Below are 18,633 nucleotides of genomic sequence, written 5' to 3'. Positions count from 1 at the left end.
AACTGCGGCCTGCACTTCAGTGAGCTCAACCCCTCAGAGAGTGCGATGCCTTTGAAGGCTGAGGCTGTGGGTCTGGCAGGGTGATCCTTGCGCTGAGGAGCTGGCAGTGTTGGCAGCAAACCAAGCTACTGTTGCAACAGCTGTCACTGCTGAGCCACCGTCATTACCGCAGCGGTGGCCTAGCGGTTTGAGCATCCGCCTCGCACTCGGGAGGTGCGGGGTTCGATCTACAGTGCCGCTGGGTACCCACCGGTGATATGTACATTGGGTACAAGCTTTCTCCTGCCTGGTGCTCGGCTTCTTTGGGGTGAAATGCTTGGGAAATCGGTCTTTGACCCCACCTTGTGCAATGAAAACTACCTAGTGCCATGCCGCTCTATGGCCCAAGCTGCCCTTGCGCCATAAAAATTCATTACTGATGACTAGAGACTGGAATTGAATTTTATGTTAAACAAGTCCTTGTGCACTTGTTTAATGTGTTATGTAACTTTTTGCCAAGAGCTGTCAGGAAGTTTTGCTGCAGAGAACTTGTTAGAATGCATGCCATTCGCTTCTCTTGACATCAAGCTATGCAATAAGGGTAAAATTGTTGTCCTGCCTGTCATAGAAGTTGATTTAAAAGAATGTCAGTTTGGGCTAGATGGTGCGTACTATTTGAGACAGCAAATAATAGCGCTAAAAGGAAACAAGAACAAGTAAGACCGACGCAGGACAAGCGCTACACAGGATAGCACTACACAGGAAGCGTAGGATAGCGCTCGTCCTGTGTCGGTCTTACTTGTGTTTGTCTCCCTTTAGCACTATTATTTGCTGTCTCAAACATACAAGTTGAGTTACAGGGTTCAGTTGCCACTTCACAAACGGGAAGAAAAATTTGTTTTCCTGTTTCTGTAGTGAGACCTTCAAAACTCTTTAACTCAACTTCTATGACAGGCAGGATGATAATTTTACCTTTATTGCATAGCTCGATGTCAAGAGAAACCAATGGCATGAAATGTAGCAAGTTCCCTGCAGCAAATTTTCTTTAAAGCTTTCAGCATAAAGTTACATAACCTACTGCATAAGTGTGCAAGGACTAGTTGTACATAAAATGAAATGACATATTTTGAATCGGCACGCAAAAAATACATGTTCTCTGAATATTTCATAACTGTAATTTCATTCATAAAAATTTGTTTTTAAGACTGTTTTCTCTCCTTAAGTTTAGCACTACTGTTTGCGTTAATCGAACTCCCTTTCAGCGGAACACTTGATATATCAAACAGCACACCGCGCCCCTGCAAGTGATGCTTCTGCTTAGGTGCTGCCAGTAATTCTTTGATGGTCCGTTGGATTCTTCGGAAGGGCGCAGACCCTTCCAAACGTTGTTGTTCGGCGGTGATGAAGGGAGATGTGCAGATGAAGGTCAAAGAGAGAATATATTTACAGGATGTACAGGGCAAACTGCGTTACAAGTTGAGTCACACAGACGGTCAAGCTGTAACTGACAAAGACAATTCTCACACAGAGAAACACCCTCTACAAGCCCTTACTCATCGACGCAAGGTTAGAGTGTAGGGTTTCAGAATTACGTGCCACTGCACGGAGCCTCTAGCTCAACTAGACAGGACTGCCCTCCAATGATTTTACATGCAGTTTTAAAGCTTTTGCAAACAAAGAAATTAGGGCGGTCATATATCGAGGCCCACCCTAAGCTTCGGTAACCAATAGAGGTAGCCACAGCCCCTGAAGGTTGGACCCAACTTCGAGCCCGGGGCTTGGCTATAAAGAAAAATAAACGCATACAGAAAACATTTTGAAAACCCTCTCCCCGAGGGGAGTTCTCGGCCTTAGAGCTTGATGCTTTCCCTTTCCCTGCCGCACCCGCGCATCGCCTCTCAAAGGATGAAGTGTTTTTTTTTAGCTAATTGGCGGTACCACTGACCCACTGGCTCGCCGCAGGAATGTCAGACGGCGGAGAACCGCGACACTTCGGTGCCATCGAGAATGCCAAAAAAAAGAAAAAAAAGGCCCATCGCGGATTGCGAGGTGGTTCGCATTCTGCCGCCGTGGGAATGCTGTCTAAGGCCAAGCAGCACCACGTGCTCATTGTTCGCGCCTCGCATACTTTCTTGGCGCCAGGTGTCCTCGGCCTTCACAGCGGTGCTGTCAAGCAGCCAGTGCCTCCTGCGTCTTTGCCGCTGCTTGCGGGGGTGGGGGGGGGGGGGGGGGGGGGAGGAGGAGGAGGAGGGAGCGTAAACCGGAGGCCCGCAGTGACCACAAGCTAAGGGAATAAAAAAAAATATGCGCGTTGATGAAGCGCGGCCTTACACTGCCAAAGTCAGTGCAATGAAAGATTTTGAAGATGCAGCCAAGCCATATAGCGCTAACCCAACATGGCTGATTTTATTGTCAAATGCCACGCCAAGCTGGCATCTCGTGCCTTGCACCTCACGCCCCCTTCTTTGTCATCACTTGGTACGCGTGGCCGAAGGAAAGCGCCACTACCTCAGTTCTTGCATGTGAAGCCGGGTCGGCTGCACAGCAATCATCGACACATGCTGGCAGCTAGCGATTTGGTGGGGTTTGTCTGAAGGTAGCCTTTGGTCTCTCATACTCATTTTTAACCTGACATTGCCATCATGCTGGGAAGCAGGCATTCGGCACATTGCCTGTCATGCGGTGAGGCCAAACTTTCTGACTGATGGCTAGCAGTGGCTAGTGCTCGGTGTCGCACACTTGCTTCATTGCCTAACGCATTGCAGAAACCAAAAGTACTGTAATTTTGATGGAAGATTATTCTGTTTATAGTGCACCAGTAACAGGAAAGACCTCTTGTGATAAACAGTGGCTAGTTCCGAAGCATCATCCGCTGTGGCTTCAGTGTGAAGTAGGCTAAACTAAGCTCATTGACACGAACAGTGCCAATACGCTGCCAAGTGGTACACCACTACAAAAATTGCATCACTAGCGTGGTTGTACTGTATTATTGCTTCTAGGTTGCAGGTAATCTTATGTACTGCAATGTTTTATGTACTGAATTACCGATATATCATACTTCTTATTGATTCCCTTCAAGTTCAGTATATCCACGATTGACTGTACAATCTGTTCTTGAGGTAAAAAACTTGGAATTATGGAAGCATGGCAGGGACACTAAGGATATATTTTGTGCCGCATTGCTGACTGACTCATTTGGGGAAACATTCACACGTTGATATGGGGTTCTGTCCTGTCACATTTTCAAAGGCATGAGTGCCAACTGGTTTTGTTTCAAAATCTTCACATTCGATAGAAAGGGTGTGGGTAAGAGAAAGGCTGTGCATAATTCTGTTTGCAACATTAGCATCTGTTGTAGATTTGCAAATCTCGTAGCATGGAATGTTTATAGAGGCTGTGTTCCACACTGTTCATAATATGAAATCAAATGATACTGTCATGAAGCCATGACAGCAGCACTCAGGCAGCAATGCAGGCACCCTTAACAACAAACTCTCTTTATCGGGCAAATTTCTTTTGAAAAAAAGCTCAGCAGTGGTGATGTAGTGACACGTGCACTTGGCAGTTAACGGGATCAGAATGATGCTCTGTTAAAAGATGGCACGTGCAATGCCACAAACAGTGCCAAGCACAATAGAAGTTGTTTCATTTTATTACTATTATACTTCCAGGGTAATCTGATTGCATTTAGTCAGCACGCATTTTGCATGCAAGCTGAAAATGATATCATGGGTGTGCAATCATAAACAAGAAATATAGGAGGAAAAACAAGCCTTACAAAGTTTCATGCCAAGGCAAATACTTTGAATAACCTTTAGGCAAGAGCGAGCATCAGACATATTGGCCTGCCTTTTTACTGTTCCAGGAACCTTCCAGGAAGCAGGGGTAGTACAGCAGGCGTATGAACTGGGCTCTCCACTCAGAATGGTTGTCTGCAATGCAGAGTCAAAGCCTTCCGGAGTCCTCAGCTCACAAAAGTCACTGATGGAGACGGGCTCTTGGTTCCAGGTGAGTTGCAAGAAAGTGAACATCACCTTAATAGGAATGCATGAAGTTAGTGCACAGTGAGCTGAAACTTACCGTATATACTTGTGTATAATCCGCCCTCGTGTATAGCCCGCACTCCCCACTTTCAGCTGCACAAATTAAAAAAAAAAACTAAACGCACCAAAAGCGCACCTAGTCTGACAGAGTGCTACAAGATGGTGCCAGTTAGTTTTTCCCACACCACATCTATTACCATTGTTGCGCAACATGACGTTTCTACGGCTTTCTGTTTCCGGTTTTCACGATGGCTTGCCCAGCGCCACTTGGTCTGTGTTATCCGGTGCTTTGTTTGGAAGTGTGTGGACTGCTTGCGGAATCTGTTGAGTTGTGTGTGCCCTCATGTAGCAGGCTGCGTGCTTTTGAATGCAAACAAAAAGCAATGGGCAAGCACAGAGAGTCCTACACTGCAGGCTCCAAACTTCAAGTGGCAAAATTACGCTGAGGAACATGGTAAACAGGAGGCTGGGTGCAAGTTTGATATCGACAAAAAGGGTGTTCGCTGCTGTTGTATGCAAATGCAAGACCTCACCGAGACGACCTGAACCGGAAGGCTTTCCGTGGGAAACAGTATAAGTACCTAAAACTTGAAGAGGACCTCTTCGAGTACATTTGCACTACTAGAAGCAACGGCTTCATGGTGTCAACAGCTTCGCGGTGTCTGCGGAAATCATCCGCATGAAAGCAATCAATCGCTATCACTCAGCACATGAATATTCGACCTGCGGGCTTCAAAGCCAGTCAAGGGTGGCTTCGTTTTATGAAACGGCGCCAACTTTCCATCCACCGTTGAACAACATTGTGCCAGAAGCTGCCAGCCGAATACGAGGACCAAATAATGAAGTTTCATCACTTTGACAACGCACTTCTGAGGGAGCATGAGTACGACCTCTCATAGATAGGCAATGCTGATCAGACCCCTGTTTAGTTCGATACCCGTGAAAATTGCGCGGTGGAAGCCAAAGGGGCAAAAAGTGTCTCTGTACGCGCTACTGGTGCTGAACAGCAAAGGTGCACAGCGATGCTTTGCATCACTGCTGATGGAAGGAAGCTTCCACCCTACGATGTCTTTAAGAGAAAGACTCTGCCAAGAGAGAAGTTCCCCCTGGGTATCGAAGTCCGGGTGCAAGAAAAAGGTTCGATGTTTGATGAATTGGTCATAGGCTGGCTGAAAACAGTGTGGCAGAACCGACGAGGAGGTGTACTGCGCCGCAAAGCCGTTCTTGTGCTCGACAACTTTAGAGGGCACCTAACAGACAAAGTGAAGACTCGGCTAGCAGACTGCCGAACGGACTTGGCCGTAATTCCTGGTGGCTCGACAAGCGTGCTGCAGCCGCTTGATGTTTGCGTTCACCGGCCATTCAGGACGGAATTTCGGCGGTGCTACACTGAGCGTCTCTCCAGCAAGTGTGCACTTGAATTCTGCACGCGTGGCGTTCGTTGCCAGCGGACGCCATCTCAAAGAGGTTTTGAGCCACGGGGCTGAAAACACCATGGACGGCACAGAGGATGACCAGCTTTGGGAGCACGCCAATGAGGCGAGCTCGTCTGCAAGCGGTGAATGTGCCAACAAGCTTAGCTCGCCCGATAGCGATTAGCATGAAAGCAGCGATGAATGGTAAAATAAAATGCTCGTATCTATCGCCAGCTTTCTAATTATCTGGCACAGTAATCGCAGGGGCACCACAATGTGTTAATGGGCAGCTATAGGCCTGATTCTTTCATAAACCGCACCTGAGAAAATTTGAGTTAAAAAATTGCGGATTGTACACGATCATATGCGGTAATTGGCAGGTCATGTTGAATAAATGAAGTACGAAAAACTGCACCTTGTGAAAACACTGGTAGGAGATTGGAAGTCATGCCAAACACCAAGAACATTTTACAGAAGCTATTTTATGTTATCTTCACGGTGTAAACACTCACCTTATGCTCATCTCTGTATTCGCGAAGCAGAACAAACATCTGTGCAAAGCATGAGAAGAAGAGCTTGCAGTAAACCACATTCTTTTCTCATGCGCAAAACTTGAGCAGCCCAAAAGAAAGCATTTCAAGTTGTCCCAACACATATTCGCTTTCACCCTAGCTTACTTTTGGGGCATAAAGCAGTTGTAGACCTCTCATGTATCCTTAAGTCCCTAAAAGAAAGAAGTATTTTAAATTGTAACCTTTCAAGACTTTCAGTCCTTTAGCTCAACAGCACAAATTTTAATGTTTGGTGCATGACACCCTTAGCTGATTATGCTCTGCAGTACCCAACAAACCAACCAACTGGCACTCTGCTTATGTACAGTCAGGCAGGACTGAAACGCGAACAGCGCCTGTGAACAAAACAAAATGTTTTACCCATGTACTTTCATCTGAAGTACCTATGCATCTGGCCTGATTCATGTGTCTTAGTAAAGGGTCTACAAAAGTACATATTCATAATCCATTTGTAAGGAAATATCTCGCTGCAAGGTATAAAAGTATGGCATATGTGTGGTCACGTTTCATTCCAACCTGACTTTACTCACACATTCCAAAAATAAATGAATAACCTGGTGTGAGGCAGTAGTGGACATAAGTTAGAGAGGGCTAGAAAAAGAAAGAATAACAGCGCCTTGCCTACACTGCGTATTGGCGGAATGGCTGGTAGTAGTGGACTGTTAGATGCCGTTGTTGAAAAGAAGCAGTTGTAGTGTGTCAGATCAGCCACTTTCATTGCAGGTTATTGGACATCCATTTTAGCCTCTTGAATCGAGGCGCATTAAACTTGTTTGTGCAGATTATTGCACACTGAATTTTAGAGAGTGAGAAACAGTGAACAAGCATGTTGTGAAATGTTACTGTACGGTTCTTTATGAGCATACTTTTCTGTGATCATATTTAACTGTTGTACCTCGCAGTGAGGAAGCATTAAAGGTGATCGAAATTAAGCTCAGGCACTGGTCGTTCTCCAGTTTGCAAAGACAACCTGAACTTGCATTGTAACCTAACGGCCCTCATTAAACTGTTTGATGTTGATAGCAGTGGCTTGGGCTATATATTTTTGTTTTGTTTTGACATTGTTGTTCCTTGGTGTCGTGTTTACATTTCATTAACGTTAGTACTGCACTGTTTTATCAAAAGTTTGAAAGTTAATTCATATGTTAATCCAGACTGCTATAAAATAATTAGGGGTATTTAAATGTATTGAAATTTTTAATATGAATCGAATGTGAACATGAAGAAAAAAATGCCTTTAAATATCGAATTGAATATCAGATCAGCATGAAAAAAATTTCACAAAAAGATAAACAAGCAAACGTTGTTGTCCTTAATATTTTCAGAATAGGTCAGAGACTTTGCAACTGATATTATACAGACAGACAAAATAAAAAACATTATATGCACGGAAATATATACTGCTTGCTCATACAGCATAACAGAAATAATGTAGTCATGCAAAACTAGCAACAAAATGAAATTCATGAATTGACACGGCTGGCAACTAAGTAGTAAAATCTCATTATTTGGGACTTCAAGGGTTCGGTAGAAATTTCCCAATTGTCAAAGGTCGAATTATTAAATGCCCCAACCCACCAGAAAAAAATAAGACTGCTGAAAATGCAAAAATGCGATGCAGCCTCCCATCGCACAAACAGTCTGTGACGAGCACGCAGTCTTGGCGAGCTGGAAGAACAATGCGGAAGTGAGCGAAACGCACATTGGCATCGTAACGGCGAGGCTACTTCTAGAAAGAAAAAGTAATTATAACAATGTGTCAGTTGGTGCCTGAAAGGGGCGGGCAGCTGGGTCTAGGCGGCTGCGAATGCATGGCCGATAGCCATCGCCACTGCGGGCTAACAGCGAATCTTAGACACCAAAACTACACAGGCAGGCTATTTTTTTAGCTATGGACAGGGGCCTTCCTATCGTCGTTAAGCCTGCCTTAGTGCATACTTCAGACGTGCGCAGGTTACAATGCACAATCCAATATGCAGGATTTTCACTCAATCGCTTACCCTGCTGGTGACACCTCGACTCAGCCTCATGCGAAATTCCACGGGTGGGCTTTCCCGCATATCATAGTTAACCAAAACGTGGCGGCGGAACTTGCCCTAGAAGAATTGTGAAGGCAATCAATAGGACGATCGAGTGCCATGAATGATGGCTGGCATGTATGTGGCACATTTTGGAAGGATCAAACAAAAAAACCACGTGCTTTCGCTTTGCGATTGCTTTAAGTGGGTAGTCAGCCATCTTGTTTTCATTCCATGTGATACTGTGAAAAAGCCCACTTGCGAAATTTAGGACGAGGTCTGAGCCTGTAACCGTCCGAATGCGACTGGCCCACGCGATAAACAGTGGAGAAGAAAGCGAATTGGATGCCTGTGTAATGCTTTCCTGAGACTTTGAACTCTCTCTTTGAATAATTTGCACAGATACTGTGGTTTTGCCTCACCAATATTTATGAAAGTCATCGCAGTATTCAATCGCTGCCAAATGTTTGGAAATTTTCAAGTATTCGAAAATTCATGAATAGCATTTTCTCGAATCTAATATGAACCGAATAATAAACGTACATTTAAACCTTTATGTAAAGAACTTTAATGTAATGAAATCCTCAATGTAACAAAGTATTCCAGTTTTCATAACTTCGCTTCCATAGAACACCGTGTATTTTTAGCTTAAATATAACAAAGTTATTATGCAACACTTTCAGTGTAACGAGATATCATGGCTGGCTGGAAATGAATGCAAGGAAAAATTGTGTCAGGAGTGGAACGTGTAGGTAATACGGGCGCCACCCAGCTTTCACATACAGAGCGCGTAGGCAGATGCAAATACGACAATCATAGCGGCGAGTGCACCGCCGGCTGCGCCATCTGAGGTAGTACGGGCAAGGCTGGCACGAGCGCCTGCTTAGCCTTGGCAGTCTGCCACGTCAGCACGTGGCGCTTGTCATTGCACCTAAAATCGGTGCTTTATCGCATTTTACAGATCCCCAAAGTTTGTTAAGAGGACTGGAAAGGTCAGTGCCATTGGCACATCCGTCAGCTGTGGAGCCAGTCACGCACTTCACACCTGACAACCTCGCTTCTCACTCAGATGATACGTGTATGTGCAGACACACACTCGCGCTTATGGCAGAAAATACGAGGAGTGAAATTTCATTTCATTGTTTGGTGAACGGAGGACACTCTTCTTGCACTCGCCGACATTGAGCAAGAAAGCAGTGTAGGGGGGGGGGGGGGGGCAGACAGTGGGACTCTGGGACTCGCAGTGGTGGCGGCGGCGGAGCATGTTGTCATGTCGACAGTCTGCTCAGGGCACATACAAGAGGATTAGGATGACAGCAAAATCAAAACTCAAGACAAATGCGTTGTTCCTGTCACCCACGAGGTACGTGCTGAGGTGGCTCGCGAGCTTAACATAATCAAGACGTGCGTACCGCTGTTGCTTCTGGCAGAGAAAGGGCAGAAGGATCACTCTCACTGCAAATAAAGGTTTTTCCGGCCAGTTATCTGCAGTGCATTTTTGGCGGATTCTAAGCATTCTAGGAGACGAATTTCGTTGTAGCAAAATTTCACTGTTACGAACTACACTGCCAATTTTACCGACTTCATTAAATCAAGGTTTAGGTGTATTTCATTCGTATTCAAAATTATATTTGTGCACCTACATCATTGCCGTTTTCACAGCTGCAAACCTAGCTTCGAGGAATGCCTGGTGATAGGCAAAAATGGAAATAAAAAAGCCTTTGCAATGGAGAAGGCTGGGATTGAAAATTGTGTGAGCAGGCCCTTCTTACCACTATCAAGGAAAGACATTACCTATTTGGATGCAGAGCAGTGTGTGAACTTGTGAAATGTGCACACCAGTCTTTAGGCTGTCTTTTGGTTGCATTTGGTTTAGTTTGCTTTTTTGATTTTGAGATTTCATACTGTCAGCCTGATAACTTTTCGTGTGTTTCCCCTCTTGCACCTTGTTTGTACCTTTATAAACCCTATGAGTGTCAAAATAAGCACGGAGCATTCGTTGTTCCGTGCTGTGGAACATCATGTGAATTACCCATTGGCCCGAACCATCACCCTCCTAAAAACAATATGTTCTGCCCTAGCTCTTTCTATTGCACTTCGGATCGTTCCATCTGATCACCCCTGTTTTTAGTTGTGCACAGTAATGGTTCTATTCCTGTCCATTTCTTTCTCTTTCAGATAAATATTTTGAACTAACATTTGCCGTGTAATCCACAGTGCCTTCCTAATGCCTCCTATTTCTTTCTTTTCATCATTTTCTTTTCATCATTCTCTGTAAAGATCTTAGCCTAATGTCATGTCTTTTGCATAGCCTCAAAGTTTTGGCACTATTATGGGTGAATACTGGAAGGATACCTACATCATTCTTGTGGCTTCTTTTTCAGGGATACAGTGTAATCCACTTATAACAATACCAGATATAACGATCAAATTCTTTAGATTTATCAATTCTCCCATTGCCCCTTTGTAAAAATAAACTGTATATAACGATACAATTATCGGCGAAATAACAGATACAACGATAGGATTCTGGCTGCCTGGATGGCGTTTACCACAAAAATTTTTCTGAAACTTTGATAACAAATAAAATACTTTGAAGCGAATGATGTAAAAACTTCGCAAACAGACTGACCGGCATAGCGAAATCCATGAGGGCGTGTTACGTACGGCCTTGGGTACCAAGCGCTATCGTCAGCACAATCGCTTGAGGGGGGGGGGGGGGGGGGGGAGCTTTCACACAAATGCAGCTTGCTCCTGAAATGGTTGAGAATTTACTTTTTTTTTAAGTGCTCGCTTTTCTTGTGCGTTGTCCTGTTTCACACTGTCTGCAGCGCAGTTCTTGGCAGTGCGCCAAGATGCTGTGCGCCGATAACATCGCAGGGTGTTTATCTTTTGATGGGAGCTCTGGAGGGGGTGGTGGTGGCACAGCGGCTACATGCATGGGGTAATACCTACATGCACATGGGAATACGTGGGTGTGTTCTTGCTTTTTTTTTTGCCGGTCCAGATATAATGATAATCAGTTATAACAATCCGATTTTCTGGGTTTCTCAATATTGTTATAAGTGGATTGCATTATATTCATAAGCTGCTTCTTGGGGTTTAGAAGGATAGTCAAATCCAAATCAGCTCATTCTTATTTGCCTGCGAATTTCTTCATGATCTGGATCTGCTTTGATTACCTGGCTTAGATATTATGTATTTCTTCGCTAGTCCCATATTGCCTATCGCAAACTGTTGCTCTTTTGCAAATGTTGAAAGTTACTTTGGTTTGCTGAGGTAAATTTTTGGGCCTACTATAGCACTTTATTGATAAAGTTCTTTGATTAGTTGGTCCAATGCATCCACTGACCTGCTTACCACTAAAAAACTGTCAGCAGATCAGTGGTTGCTGACATATGGCTCATTAATATTCTTGCTTTAACTCTCTCAATACCGCCTGTATACATGCAGAGAATAGTAATGCGAAGATCTTGTCTCCCGGCCTGCTTCTTTTGATGGGTGTTGCATTGCTCCTCTAAGGTCACTGTGCAATCTTTGTAGCAAATTTATCAGCGGAGTTTCTTCTAGCAAATTTACCTGTGAATCCTCAATGCCTTGGTTCATAGTGCCTTCATGACTGCTGCCCTTTCCATGGAATCAAATGCTTTGTGTAGCCTGTGAAGGCCCTGTAAAACATTGTGCCATATCTGGGGGATTTGTTGGTAATTTCATTGAGGATGTGAGTGTGATTTGTAGTTGAGTACTCCGTCCAAAAGCCTGTCTTCTGGCATTGTCCTGATTCCATTCTCAGTAACCTCCTCTGTCCTCTCCTCTCCTCTGTAGACAACATACGGTAACTTAATCGGTGTGTTGTTTTTCAGGTCATTCAATATACAATACAGTCAAACCTCTTTATAAACAACACGGGTATTAAGAATCATTGGCAGTATCGAACTGTTCCTTATTGTTTTCAACAAAAGCATGCATTTCTTGCTTTATATATCGAATGTGACTTCCTATAAAACGGATATTTCGAACTGACAAGCGCCAAGCTATGCCCGCTCGGGTGACAGGTGGCAGGCTTTGCCTCACTACATGGGTGACTAGTGGTGGTGCGGCAAGCGTTAGCACCACACTTCACACTTCTTGCATTTGCCAACATCGCCACAGAAAATATAGCGGTGAGAAAAGCCTTTAGCCAGGTGGTCAGCATCCGTTTGTGCCTCCCGCATCCTTTGATAGTGCCCCTAAACCAGTGACATGGTCGATTTTTGTAGCTTTCCAGCAGCCATCCTTTGCTCACGTCGACTTTCACGGAGTGTAGGTGGTGAAAATGGTTATAGCTTTCATCCTGGTGTCCAGTTATTACACTACACTGCTCTAATGCAACAAAGCTACCCTAGCTGGCATTGGGCCTGACACCTCTGCGTGCTGCAGTGCTTTGCGGAACTGACTGGCGTCTGCTGCTCGATTTTTTGTGGCATTTGCAAGCACCGCAAGTGGCTTCAAAAAGGTCCTAAAGTTAAGGGAAAGGCCCCTCCCAGTTGCCATTCTTTCACTGAGTAAATTTTGCTTCTCCAGCATGAATAAGTGGTGAAATGTTTGTTACAAATTTCTGCCATATTGAACTCTTTTAAGATTTTTTACCTGTTCACTATAATGAGGTTTCAGTGTATGCCATGAGTGCCTTTCCCAACAGGTGTCCTGTCCAGCGGTGATACTGGAGACAGTGAAGCGAGCCGAGCGTCGTCCCGATGCTCTTGTACTCCGGCTCTATGAGGCATACAGCGGAGAAGCGGCAGTGGCCGTCACCACGTTCCTGCCCGTTGCCCGGGCAGTCACTTGCAATGCACTCGAGGACGAGGGCTCTGAGCTCCCCATCAGTGGTGGCACCATTCAGCTGGTGCTGAAGCCATTCCAGATCGTGTCCGTGCTGGTGTTTCTAAAACACCATGCCAAGTGAGCTACTATGTGTGCTTTAGCGACAGTGCTGCAGTTTTTGCTTAGAGTTTGAAATGTCTGACTCATGGTGCTTGTTTTTGGGGTAGGTGCATGATTGGAAAATCCTCGCTATTGCATGAACTTGTCGGTTCATGATGCAGTTGAACCTCATTATGACGAAGTGGAAGGGACCCAGCTATTTATTCATTATGGCCATTGCTTCGTCGTAGCCATACGTAACCTTCACTGCAACTGTTACATGCCAACAAGCTTACCTTGTGCTGTGCAAACCGAAGACAACATAGCTGGCGTTTAGTTTGCAACCAGTGTATGGTGGCACTGTGTGACCAGCGCAGCTGGGCATCTGAAGCAAATTCTCGCGATGGAATCACTGCCGCGTGCCCACTTTTACCACAGACTGTGTTGATTTCGGCACCTAGAAGACGTGGCCGAAAATTCAGAAGGCATTTTGTGCCCTTAACAACAACATTATTCCTCCAAGTGAGCCTTGGGCATATGTACTAAGCAACCCCAACAGAGCCAAATAGTAGAATCTCGAAGATTCGAATCTCACGGGCTCTCGAAATATATTCATATCATCCAAAACTTTGTATTATCCATAACCAATAAAATCCGCGTGTGGAAGCACAAGAAATGCATTCATGCAGATCTCTTTATGGCTGACAAAATTTGTTTACAGCCACGAATCCACAGCTCACTACTCACAGTCGCGTTTCTTGCGTTCATGTCTTTGGTAGCAATGCAGGAGAGTGTTCTGTACTATCGTGAGCAATATGAGCAGGAACACAGGAGCGCGTGCTCGATAGCCTCGAACCCTACTGGCAGCGAAATGTGGCGGCCGCTGTACGAAACAAAGTGGAAAGGGCGCCGTGCTTTCGCTAACTCCTGGCACTCCCGTCTCGCTAACGTTGCTGCGAAACGGCAGCTGATTGCGTGTCGACAGCTGCTAGCGATGATAAGAAGATTATGGCACGCAGAACGTGGCAATGTGCTGCCTGCAGTTCTGCGCAAAATGTTTCTCCGTCTCTCTATTCCTATGATATGCGCAGGACGTATGGCAGTGATACCGCCCCGATACTGTAGCGCCTGTAATAGCGTTCACGCCCAAGAAAAAGCAACATTGTTTTCTGATACGTGTTTTGCTGCATCCTGATTTCGTGAACAGAGAAAATTGCATACTCAAGTTTTGGAGGTGGGCTTGCACGCCGGCATTAAAATTTAGACCCACTGAAGCTGACAAGTAGCTGGGAGAAGCGCTGTATGTGGGCACAACAGAGACGGGAAAGGTTTTGAAAATATTTTGCGCGTACCCTAACAGATTGATACATGCTCAGTGCAGAATGGCCAGTATGGCTCATTTGTGGTTCATTATATCCTTTTGTACAAAAATTTTACTTCTTAAAACCCAGATATCAGGTACATGGACTTCTTTTGTTCCTTTTAAGGGGGAACAGCTATGCTTCTATTATATCCAGTATTTCACTGTAAACCATTTTCGTTACAGCGAGGTTTGACTGCAGAAACAGCTGGTGGCTTAAAATTGCAATGTACTGAACGATCAGCCCAGTCTTAGAAGTGGCTTTGGTCTTCACCACTGGCTAGAGATCACGAAGTGTAACATGATGTGATTCAGCAGCTGTGGCGCCCTTCTGAGCATACAATTTTTTTTTTTTTGTGGAGCTCAAGTGTACCGATTGTCATTCTGAGCTCTTAGTGTTGAAGGTAAACTTTGTCGGCCAGTTGGTAGCTTGTGCTTAAAAATTGAACTCAATGCGAGAAAGGTTGCATATATAGGGCCTAACACCCCAGTGCTGCCCATGGGACATCGTAATGGAGTGCTCCGGATTAATTTCGACTACTTGGAGTTTTTTAATTCGCACTGACATTGGGCAGCATGTGGGTGTTGTTGCAAATGCAGCCACCGTGGCTGGGATTCAATCCTGCGATCTTGGGCTTGGCTGCCAAATGCCAAAGCATCTAAAGCAGGTGCAGCGCAGGAAATACACAGAGACAAGGAAAATGAAAGCGTGAAGCGCATCATGTTATTTCTTTCCATTGTCTGCATATTTCCTCTGCTCTGTTCTCTTTGTGATGCTGGTGCCTGCTGAAGAACAGTGAGTACTAAGAATTAATTAGAATCCTTCCCACTGCAGCACCCTTTATAGCATAGGTGTAGCTTTATTTGAGACATGAATGAGCGTTAACCCTGCAATGCTTAGTGCATCATTCACAGTGCAGACATGGCTGGCATCACTTGCTTTCTTCGAAGCATGCAAAGGAATATATTAAATATATTAAATTGTTACCGCATTATGCAGACCTCAGTTTTCAGCATCTTTCTCAAAGCACAGTTGCAGAATGAAATGGCATGACTATAAAACGTGCTGTGTGATGACCTGCGTGGATGGGTTACTGTCCTGGTGATGTGACTTTAACCTTTAACAGGCATGCTGCTAAATTATTATCAGATGATTAAATTGTCATAATATTTCCGTACCCTTTGCAGTGTTTACTACTGTGTGTGTGCCAACTTTTGCTCTTTAGAAATCAGGAATTACTTTTCTTCATCAATTAATGTACTAATCATCTTTTATATTCCTGATGATGATGATTATGGATTTTTATGGCGCAAGGGCATCTATGGCCAAAGAGCGCCATGACACAAGGTATTTTCGACTTCTCAAGGTGGGGTCAAAGACCCATTCCCCAAGCATTTCACCCTAAATAAGCCGAGCACCAGACCAGGGGAAAGCTTGTACCCATTGTATCACCGGTGGGTACCCGGCGGCACTGGGGATCGAACCCCGCACCTCCCGCATGTGAGGTGGATACTCAATCACACGGTCCCTGCTGCGGTCATCTTTTATATTCCTACAATCTGGGAACCTTTAAATGACCAAATGCATTGCATTTCTGGAATTTCACATTTTTATTCATCTGGGCATTGCAGGGTTAATATTTAAGAAGTCATATACTAAAGGTATTCAGGTTATATGAGTCTTCTCTTTCTCTTAGTTCTTGCTCATAATTTGGGCCACGTTCATCCATTCATCAGCCGGAAGACTGGCTCAGGGAATTGATTCTAACCTTTCTGCTGTGTCAAGTGTTGCAGTGGAAGAACAATGGCGTCTTGCCATGACCTGACAAGCAGCAAAAGCGACCAAGTGCATGCTGTAGATGGCATGCAGAAACAGTTAATGCCTTCCGCATGTGTGCCGTTTGTTTTGCTTGTTTTTTTTTTCTCAAAATGTTTTTGAATCCCAAATAGTAACGTCAATCTTTAGCAGCTGCCTTGAAATTAGGCATAAAGTACTGTAAGGAGTGTATAATTTTGTTGTTTTTTTTTATTTTACATATCATTGTTTCACTCGGCAGCAGTGGCATGGCAGGAAGACTGCTCTTCTGAGTCAAAATCTTCAACTTGACGAGATTTATTTTGTACAGTTGTACGCATACCTGCCTAGGGCGTTTGAACGACGCGCCGAGAAGTACACTTGTGTCATTTCTGAGTGGCCCAGGGCTCAAAACCAACCTTTATGATGCATGCACCTTCTCATGGGTCGTGTTTAACTCCTTATGTCTTTGAAAGCTGTATTGGTCCCGTCATACTGCAGCGATTGTCATAAATGCATAACAGCACGCTGTTAGAGCACTCTAGTTACATGTAAACGACTGTATGTGACCACGTTGTTTCATTTCAACAATCCTCTAAGCTGGGTGCTTGCATTTACGGGAAGCTGTGGAAGGGCGTTCTTTTTGTGTTTCATGTGCTGAATGCATTATGCAAGCATGCTTTTTTTTTGTATTGCATTCCTAGTTCATACATTTTTAGCTTATATATACAACTAGCAATCTGTTGTGTCTACCATTTTATTGAGCTTTTATGTTTTTACTGAAATGATTTGTTCATAGATCATTTGCAAGCTCACGAGTCAAATTGAGTAAATCGAATGATCTGATGCCCTTTTACTACTGGTGCACCACATGTGGAAGTTTATTTTCTAGCCGGAACCCAATCTTTTTGACCAAGTGATATGAAGAGAGATATATTTATTTAAAAAAGAAACGTATATTTCCCTGAAAAGCATATGTGGCCAGTCAACTGTGTGATGTGTGTGGCCGACGAATAGTGGTGCAATTTATGTAGTTCACATGTTGCACCATTTCGTTTACATTTTATTGGCGCCACAGAGCTCAAAGCGCATAGGCATTGGAACCTTATTGTCAGCTGCGGGCCTGTGATAGGGTTTTTCAGGCGATACTGTGTGGAGGAAAATGTGCCAAGTTTGTACCGACTTAGATTATATATTTTCAGTGGTACAGAATGTCATGCAGTCAGAGTAAGTAAAGTGCTTTATATGTTTTTAAGCTATGAGAGATGGCTGAGGGTCATCACCTGTATGAAGTGAGTGATGCATAATGTTGTCATGATTATTGAAGTAATGTATTTCATGCAGAAGCAGATTTTTGTGCCATGCTCATGGTGTGGAGTATGACAGCTGGGGGCAATATGAATTTTCCAGGGTAGACAATTTTATGCAGAAAATTGTAGAGGTTGCATAATTTCTTTATAGCGGCCATTTGTGTGCAAGGAAGGGTCATTCTTGTTTTGGTTTTGGCTTCGATTTTATGAGGCTGCATGTATCAGTGTCACATAACAGGCAGTGTTCTGTGCAGTGGAGTGTGTTTGAATTAGTAGACTGCTGTCATCAATAAAAATGCATTTTTGTAGACTCCTGCCTCACATTATTGCCAGAAAACACCACACAGTTGGTCCTCCAGCTCTTTCAAGTGTCTTTTTCACTAAAGATTTTGTTATCGTCACCTTCTGTGCACCTTGGCTGTGCATAGCTCCTGTCATTCTTATTGACCCACACATGATGTCTTCAAATTTTAAATATGAGGTGCTCGTAAGTTTATGCCTCTGTTTATTTATCCAAAAAACCTCGTTATTTTGGACGTCAAGGGACCGGGGAAAATGTCTTAATTAATGAATGACCCAATTAAAAACTTCAATAAACTGTTTGCATATCATGAAAAACATGTTTGGTGAAAACCTCGGTGTTCTGCTTTTGAGATGAAAATGCGTGGCAACAATAATTTTTCACAGTTCTGTTGGACTCTTTACTGCATACACACTGTCGGGGATGTCAAAACAGAGCTGCTGCAGAATGGTTAATGCCTTCGCGGCCTCCTTCATAGGGCAATGCGGAAGTAGTGGAGCGACTTCACTTGTGAAGACGCTTCATCACACAGAGTATGAGCAACATATGACGAATGCGCGAAAACCAGGGGGATAAAAGAGAAGGGAAAAATGCGTCTGCGCAATAGCAGCCAGACGCCTTTTGGTGAGAAATTGAAAAGACCAGAACTGCTGAGAACTCCAAAACTGTGCGCATCTGACTGAGCAATACTTACCCAGGCTGTCATCGCCTCAGGCTTGTAGCGACACTATTTTTGGGCAACGAGGCCACGAGACCTTACAAACATTTTCACATATGGCATTGTCTGCAAATCGGAGCTACATGGGCGCATCAGAGCTGCACGGGAAATGCTGCACTATACAATTCAGGTTGGAGGAGGACTGTTTGCATGATTGTTTGCTAGTTTGAGACACTGTTTTTCACACTTTTCTAATTGATGGGAGCACTGATAGAGAATA

General features: G+C 44.3%; 1 protein-coding gene across 2 annotated transcripts in view; it reads left to right on the top strand.

The window, feature by feature from the left end:
* The window catches only part of LOC144094105 (alpha-mannosidase 2C1-like), a 72,967-nt gene extending 55,263 nt beyond the window's left edge, over positions 1–17,704 (top strand). For both annotated transcript variants that reach the window (XM_077628016.1, XM_077628015.1), the window contains exons 16-17: positions 3,845–3,987; positions 12,709–17,704. In XM_077628016.1, the coding sequence (XP_077484142.1) occupies positions 3,845–3,987; positions 12,709–12,972 (407 nt within the window). In that variant the 3' untranslated portion in view covers positions 12,973–17,704. The remainder of the gene's footprint in view (positions 1–3,844; positions 3,988–12,708) is intronic.
* The last annotated feature ends 929 nt before the right edge of the window (positions 17,705–18,633 follow it).

The sequence above is a fragment of the Amblyomma americanum genome, chromosome 6, assembly GCF_052857255.1.
Source record: "Amblyomma americanum isolate KBUSLIRL-KWMA chromosome 6, ASM5285725v1, whole genome shotgun sequence".
NCBI lineage: Eukaryota > Metazoa > Arthropoda > Arachnida > Ixodida > Ixodidae > Amblyomma > Amblyomma americanum.
Note: the sequence above shows the minus strand (reverse complement) of the source record. Positions and strands in the feature narration are given on the sequence as shown.